The sequence below is a fragment of the Syngnathus leptorhynchus genome, chromosome 15 (assembly GCF_054491065.1).
Source record: "Syngnathus leptorhynchus isolate UIUO chromosome 15, UIUO_Slep, whole genome shotgun sequence".
In the NCBI taxonomy this organism is placed as follows: Eukaryota; Metazoa; Chordata; class Actinopteri; order Syngnathiformes; family Syngnathidae; genus Syngnathus; species Syngnathus leptorhynchus.
Genome location: NC_141209.1, coordinates 8,172,995 through 8,180,796, shown reverse-complemented (window position 1 = coordinate 8,180,796; position 7,802 = coordinate 8,172,995). Strand labels below are relative to the sequence as shown.

Below are 7,802 nucleotides of genomic sequence, written 5' to 3'. Positions count from 1 at the left end.
CGGCAAACTCTGACAGCCTCGTTGTAACCCCCTCACTGTCTGCATCCCTGGTAACATTTACGCCTCCAACATGCAGCAGAATCGAACCTGGCCTTTTGTCTCCGGACTTGGTCTTGTACTGTATTGTGCAATGATAGAGTCCAACAAAATGCCTCTTTTTTTATATATATATATATATATATATATATATATATATATATATATATATATATAATCATTCTATTGTCAATAATATTAAATATCCCCTTGCAACACGTGACTAAATATTTCTTATCTATTATTCATATTATTTAACCTTCCAATGTAGCCCGTGGTGTGCGAACACATGGTCCAAAAGCAGTAGCCCCCCTGAGACACCATTTTGTAAATAATTAGCAAATCTGTCCAATTTAGCTGTTTGTTCAGTGATGATATGGGCGGCTTTAACATCTGTTGGGATATTTTGTGAGCGTGCGTGTGTGTTCTCGGGGTAAACGAAATGCAGCGAGGTTTTTTTTTTTTTTTTTCCTGCAAGGCTATCATATTTACTCAAGATATTGACGGGAGTCAGATAATCCACCGTGTATGGGGGTCATTTGTGCGTGTTCTACGCGCACCTTAAATGAGTAACAATAAGTTCAATTGTGTCTGACAGCGACAGAATATATAAATTGTTAAAGCGGTTTATATTTAAAAAGGAATGTATTCAATTACGAGGCTCGATCCTGCTGATGACAGCGGGTCTATCGATTATTTCCTTCCTCTTGTTTGCAAGTTACGCGTCTAACAAGATAACACCACGTTTATTGCATTAAACTACTTTTGCTCCATCTTGCACGAGGCCGGGGGACCCGGTTGTAGATGCAACAAAAAGGAGAGCTTTTGACATAAAAGCTTCTTGTGTTGAAAAGCCCTCTTCTATTAAGTGAGTGGATTTTGGTCCCATTTCACAAGTGACTTCAAGCTTTATTGGTGAGGGCGCTTGGATTTAGAAGAAATATTCTCATGGATTAAATCTGCCTAAACAGAAAAGACTGAGGGCTCAAGTTCTATTCTGTTATACAATAATGTTTTTTCTACGCGTTTAGAGTGTGGTATTTTATTTTTTTTTCTTCTTAGTGGTGTGGTATTTACATTTTCTCGGCGAACGTGGAAGTAGCATAAGGAAATTTAATGGAAGTTTACCACACTTACATTTAAATGCGCAATCTCAAATTTACGCACAGGATAACATTTAAGCACCAAATATTTACATTAAATAAAAACAGAATGATAAGGAAATTTGAAAAGTTGCCAGTGTTTATTCGTGGCCATAAATATTTTTTCGGTCCATAAAAGAAGCAAGAAATTAACATTTCTATAATTATAAAGTGGTTTGTACGTGCTGAGAATAACACGAGGGCAAGGGGGAGAGAAAATATATATATCTACAACCAACACACAACATACTTTTACCAAAAAAAAAAATTTTCACAAGAAGAGCATTGACATTCTCGATAAAATCTATTTGGGACAGGGGTTTGGAGCCAGTTCTCTTAACGAAAACATGTAAACACGGTGCACACGTAAGCCCCGAATAAAAATGGTACCGTATATTGTGTGGACTGCGAAAAAAAATGAAGTCTTTCGTGAGTGGCTTTGCGTGAGGTTTCCCCCTCTCTTTGCGTGAGGAGTGAAACTGCCTATCGTGTGTGCCTTCCCAAAATCGAGTCTCTGTCTAGCGCATCCCCCTTACCAAGTCCACTGTTGCGTTTGCACCAAGTGGTGCGCTGTGGGGAAGTGCGGCGTGGCCGCTGCGCCGTATTGCGCGTTGTACTGCATGTGTTGGAGCGACTGCGCGCCGTACGCCGTGAAGGGGATCCCGGCCTGAAAAGTGGCCGCCAAGTCCTGAGCTTTAAGGGTGTGACAAGGCTTCCCGTCCCTGACTAAAACGGGCACGGCCACTCGCCTGGGGGAAGGGAGGTGGCTCACTTCCATACCTTTCTCAGCCCGGGCTCGCTTCATCTTGTACCGGTGGTTTTGGAACCAGATCTTCACTTGGGTGGGAGTGAGACGGATCAGGCTGGCCAGGTGCTCCCTCTCCGGGGCGGACAGGTACCTCTGCTGTCGGAAACGGCGCTCCAGCTCGTAGGTCTGCGCCTTGGAGAACAGCACCCGCCTTTTGCGCTTCTTGCCCGAGTCGCTCCCCCCGCTGCTGGACGTCTCCTTGTCGTTGTCCGGCGACTCGTCGTCTGCGGACGGCTCCGGGGACTTGGCGGAGTCCTGGGAGCCGGCGGAGAGGCCGTGCACTGCAGCGGCAAGAAACGGGAGGAACACTGTCAAAATGTTATGTCCGGTTCCAAAAAGAAGACACTTCACACTTGCATGCATGCGTCATCACAAAAAAAAGTAGACATTTTTAACATACGGCGACAGCATCCAAAAAATAACCGGGGGAATCAGTGAAGCGCGTTCAAATGTGCATTGTGTGTCTGGAAGTCTCCCAGAACACCATCCACATCAAATTTCAAACAAGCTTCGGAGTAGAAAGCACCATTTGTTGATCTACAACGCCTCGGTGCATCCAAATAAAAATCTTTCATGGCTATATCGAGTTTGCAAGCATGACAGTTCTTAAAGATGATGAGCTTCTACTTACATGAATATTGAATACTGTCCGTGGTGGCGAGCCATCGCGTGTACGGATTGTCACTAGTATCGTAAAATGGGTTTTTTAAAGGCAGGTTCTGCACGTTTTCCAGGGGACTTTTCACCAAAACTCCCGTGCTTTTCGTCGTGGACGTGCTCTCAGAGCCCTCCGTGTCGTCCTCGGCTCCGGTGATAGATCCCTCTTCGTCATTCGTGTCCGGAAGGTCCAAAATGTCCTTAACAGAGAAGCCCGTCTTTGTGTTGGTCAACGACATATTCTGGTGGGGGGCGACAAAAAAAAAAAAAAAAGTTGCAGCACCAGCACCTTTCTGTCGCTGTTTGAGGGGGGACACACACAGTGAGAGAAGGAGAAGCTGATATTGGGAAAAGGGGAAAGGAGAGTCCAGGCTATGGAGAGGAGCCGCTGTGGGCGAGCATCGCCTGCAGCCGAAGTAGCTCTGGTTCGGGCTCCGAGGGTCCAGGGAGGGATGCCAAAGTGGCTCAAGTGCTATGCGCGGCTCATGGATACAGTGCCGGTGCTGGGTGCAGGAGGCAAATAAGCCATTACCTTGTCCGATGCGTCCATATAAGGTTGCTCTGCACACATGAACCTGCAGTGAAAAAGCATTAAAACACGCGAAAGGTTGGCCACGTGTGGGCGGGTCTTAGGAGTCAAGTGGATGAAGACAGTGTTTGCAGATGTGAAATTGTGGGTTTTGGGGAGATCCGAGCATCTACCATTGGTGCTTCAGAGTATGATGAGTGGTATAACGTGTCAATTAATTACAAAGACTGGGAGGGCCTTTTCTACTCCCTATTTACATACAAAGAAACTCCAAGTAGCTAGACTCACAGTTACTGTTTAAAGAAGGCAGACTTTAAACGAAATGATTGCAATAGTTCTTTACACAAACAAAACATTTGGTTTTTTTTTTTTGAACATTTGACTTATTTTCGTTTCTGTAACGCAGTTTTGTCCAAACATGTAGGGGTAATTTATGTAAACCTTCTGAGTCAATATTTTGGCCGGAGCTTAAGGACAAGAGGCTGAAGGGGGGCTTTGTTTATTCCGTTTCAAATAGTGGACCTATTGTGGAATATAATTAGCTGATTAATAATAATAATAATAATAATAATAATAATAATGTTGCAATCATAATAACGGTGCAATAAAAAAAAAATACTATTATTAACCTGTCCACGCAGTTTTAAGAAAAATCCTCAATGCTCAAGATTTTTTCTTTAAATGACTAAATCAACCTGTTCAATCCGGTGCCATATCCTAACATTTGTTTTCCGTGCGTGTAAAGCCTCTTTTACAGCGCTCCAAGCCGGGCTATCATTGTTGCTTATACTTTATTTTTCTCTCCTTCAAGACTTTGCCTGCCGCTCTCCTCCCTCTGCCCGCTATCCAGTATGTGATGTGGGTGACAATGTTTCACGTTTTCACCAAGTCCCCGGCCGCATCCTGGGTGGTCGGACCCGGGCAAACACAAATACAAACCGATTGCTAAGCTGCAGACAATGGGGGAAATGTAGACAAATGTCCGGCTCCTGTTGGAAGCTTTTGTGCCGCTGCAGTTTTTGCATTTATTTCGGACCCCCAAATAATAGATGATTGACGCCCCGCGCACAATGCTTTCTAACTGTTTGGAATAAATCTGAGCTTGTTCCTAGTTGTCATGGCATTCAACTGCTTTCAATGGACTATCTCTTCATTCAATCCCTGGATCCTTGCACAGTATTAAGGCAAGTCCTCCAGGGCGCGCACACACGCACAGCCACGCGCGCGCGCACACCCAACAGGAAACTTGTGAAAACTTATGGGCGGGTACTGTTGGACACACAATCTACTTATATGCAAACATCATTATTTGCGTCATTCATCAGTATTCCAATTTTTTCAATCATAATGAACATTATTATTGTGATCATTAACATAATGATAATAATAATAATAATAATAATAATAATAATAATAATAATAATAATAATAAATAACATTTCGACAGTCTTTCTGTTTTATGGTGTACACATTATCTATTCGGCTACATCATTTATGTTTCGATTATTTTGAAATTTGATTCTCATGTATTTTAGACCTTAGCTATTTTCCACAAATATGTGGTAGAATTAATCTCACGTCTCAGCATCCCACAAAGGCTCCATTCAGTTGAGCAGGTTCTATGGAAAGACCGGAGCCGGTTCTTAGGCCCCAACAAGGGAGAGAGAGGTTACTGACCTGATCCACCAAGTAATGCTGCACCCAGCTAAATCCGACATGTGACAGAGGACACAGAGTGCGCACAGCAGACACCCAGAGAGACATTTTGGCAGCACCAAGGAAGGGCCCGCGCGAGCAGCTGCAACCTCATCAGGAAGCACACCGGGCCCTTGCAGGGCGTCATTTGACTGTTACTCATTTAACCCCAAAAAGTGAGCTGAGCCAGATCAGACCGTGTTTAGACCACGGAGGCTTATCGGCCCATGTCACGGAGCTTTGCTTTTGTGTGTATGGCACCGTGACAAGAGGGTGTCAAAAGTAGTAGCTGCAGACCGGACTAGGACACTTTTTTTTGGGACGCGGGTGGAGGGGTGGTGCATATTTGATCAGTCTCGTGAGGGTTGTGCAGGATGAGGTAAAAGTGCACACGCAAGCTAAGTGGACTTATCCTCTTGGAAAGACTATCTGGCTGTGTTTACATGTTTTCTTTAACTGCGCGTTCAAACACTTACACACTGACTCACTGAACTACTCTTCTTGTGTCCTCTTTTATTATTATTATTATTATTATTATCATTATTATTATTATTATTATTATTATTATTACCGCTGCATAATTAATCTGCATTGAAAATCAATTGTTTAAAATATATTTGCCAGTTTGGTGGATTAAATTGACGTTGATTTAAATAAATAAATCAATAAATCAATAAATAAATCAATAAATAAATAAATACATAAATACATAAATACATAAATAAATAAATAAATAAATAAATAAATGTTTTGGCATCGTGTGTTTGTGTGTGTGTGTGCGTGTGTGTACGCGCGCATTGTGTGCGTGTTTGCGTGTGCGTGTGTGCGTGTGCGCGCGTATGAGACAGAGATAAAGGAAGGCCTCCAAGCTGCAGATGCACACATTGACCAGGGCATTTAAGGGACAAAACAGAAGTGCATGACTCCAGTTCATCATCCTCTTATTTGTGCAACACCTTCTGACCACACGTGAAAAGAAAACATCCTGATGTTTTTTTTTTAAATAATTCGTCAGAAGAATATAGCTCGTATGACCCCAAATTGGCTATAAACGCACATTTCTAGTATTGGCATATATTAACTGATCAAAAGTTACTTTTCACGTTCACTTTATCAGCAAAAGTGAATCAATCAAGCTTTTTTTTTTTCTGCACGATTCTCCCCAAACATTTCGCGTAATTTATTACAATCCCTCCTAAAAATTCATGCCCACAATTGGTTCCGTTATAACAGAAGAAAAGCTTTTTATATTCGTGATTAAATACATCTTTCGATTGAATGCACAAATAAGAATGCCGCAGGAGGATCCATAATGATGTTGATCGTTCGCCCTTCTTTTTAATCGCCAAAATTCAGCGTATTTGGCCGCCTCGGGTGGAGAGTTAAGCTTTGATAAAGGTGACCACTCCCGCTTCGGGCACCCGTGATAAATGTGACAAACCCGATTTCCCTCTTCTATGATTAAAGACTACATCTAATATTCAGGTAAAGCCGTTGCGGTTTATTTAAAGGGTGGCTAAGCCTTGGCCTGCGGACATGTGCCTCGAGGGAAGATTTTTTTTCCCCCCCCACCCAAACGCAGAATCCAACACTTCCAGGCAAAAGGGAAAGCCTTTATTCGTCTCTATTGGTGTGATAATTAAACATGTCACGGTGAGATTAAAGCGGCGCGTCCATGCCCCCTGAGAATGACTTCAGTTGTTAAAGCACCAGTTTATTTGTAACGGTGGATTTCATGCTATACACGCACTGTCATTCTTAGCCATTTATAAATGCAGGACGAATTGCTAAAATCCTCACATTTTTTTTGAGGGATAATTGTATCGAACATAAATGGTTTGACTCGGTGGGGATTGTCTCCCAAAAAAAAAAAAAATCAGTCAACGTGGTTAGAATTGAGTGTAAGTACATAGTGCACATAAGCAAGTCAAGAAATAAACACAATCTGTCACGCTCATATAGAAACGTGTCCTCCCCTCCTCTCAGACAGCCTGTTTAGTGAGTGTCACAATAACGTGAACATCTGTTGACATCTGTAGAGCTCTAGCGGTCCCTACCGGTACTTTTAAGAAACAACAGGGGGTAGACGGCTTCCAAAAAAAATGACAACTCGGGATGACTAATCATTGTTATTAATAATTGTAAGAAGTCAAATATAAACACAATCCGAATTTAATATTTCACTATCTTGTTCATATGTTCCAGGTGAGTTTTTGTATTTGGAAAAAAATAAAATAAATCTGTTAGATGCAGACCCAGAAGGTCACACATTCACGTGACGACCACTTCCACGCATGCAGGCCCACTTGCTCACAGATCAGCGAAACAAAAGCTTGTGGTGGGGCTTACCTCGTACACCAGTGGAAAGCTGGTCAGCGAAGTCGTGGCCGCGTAAAGAGAGCGTGTGGGGTTCATGAAATATCTCCAAATGAGAGTGGAGGAGTGCGTGCACAGATAAGCCTGATGTGCTTTATATACCCTGAAAAGCAAGTGCTCCTCTTGTCGTATTGTCCCAGAGCGTTTGCATAGCTGGCCAAAAAGATGTTCTACTCTCGCTAACTCCTTTGCATTGCACAATGTTTGTCTTCCCTTCTATGACGTGAGACAAAATATTGGCCATATGTTCATCGGGCCATAAATCGGACTGGAGCGCAAACACAGCAGTGCGTGGATCAACCCTGCGTGCACTTTTGGTTTTCTTTCCGTTCTTTTCCTGCCATCTGCAACCGCTTTGGACTATAATGTTGGTGAATAATGTTACAGTTAAGGAGATAAGGGGAGGTAGCAGGTTGATTTTCATAGTATTCCCCATGTAGGGCTCTCTAATAAATGGTTTGGTAACCAAGAAGCAACACTGAGAGAAGAGCAGATGTGGCATGTTATCCAGCACGCAGCCACGTTTACATTAGATACCCTGATACAATGATTGATGATG

The 7,802-nt window shown here is 42.8% G+C and overlaps 1 protein-coding gene across 2 annotated transcripts; it reads right to left on the bottom strand.

Moving 5' to 3' along the window:
• Nucleotides 1-1,710: 1,710 nt before the first annotated feature.
• Nucleotides 1,711-7,487, bottom strand: nkx2.2a (NK2 homeobox 2a). Of its 2 annotated transcripts, none has more exons than XM_085932448.1 (3): nucleotides 7,217-7,487; nucleotides 2,618-2,885; nucleotides 1,711-2,294 (listed from the first exon to the last, which is right to left on the bottom strand). In XM_085932448.1, the coding sequence occupies exons 1-3, from the start codon at nucleotides 7,280-7,282 to the stop codon at nucleotides 1,711-1,713; spliced, it is 918 nt and encodes a 305-aa protein (XP_085788574.1). In that variant the 5' UTR covers nucleotides 7,283-7,487. The 2 variants fall into 2 exon arrangements, with proteins under 2 accessions (XP_085788574.1, XP_085788575.1); XM_085932449.1 differs by lacking the exon at nucleotides 7,217-7,487 and adding an exon at nucleotides 4,850-4,936.
• Nucleotides 7,488-7,802: the final 315 nt, after the last annotated feature.

Coding starts and splice junctions, on each gene's coding strand:
- nkx2.2a (XM_085932449.1), bottom strand. CDS start 4,936: ATGTCTCTCTGGGTGTCTGCTGTGCGCACTCTGTGTCCTCTGTCACAT. Junction 2,886..4,849: donor AGCATTACTTGGTGGATCAG/GTCAGTAACCTC, acceptor GCCCCCCACCAG/AATATGTCGTTGACCAACAC. Junction 2,295..2,617: donor GGACAGTATTCAATATTCAT/GTAAGTAGAAGC, acceptor ACATTTTGACAG/TGTTCCTCCCGTTTCTTGCC.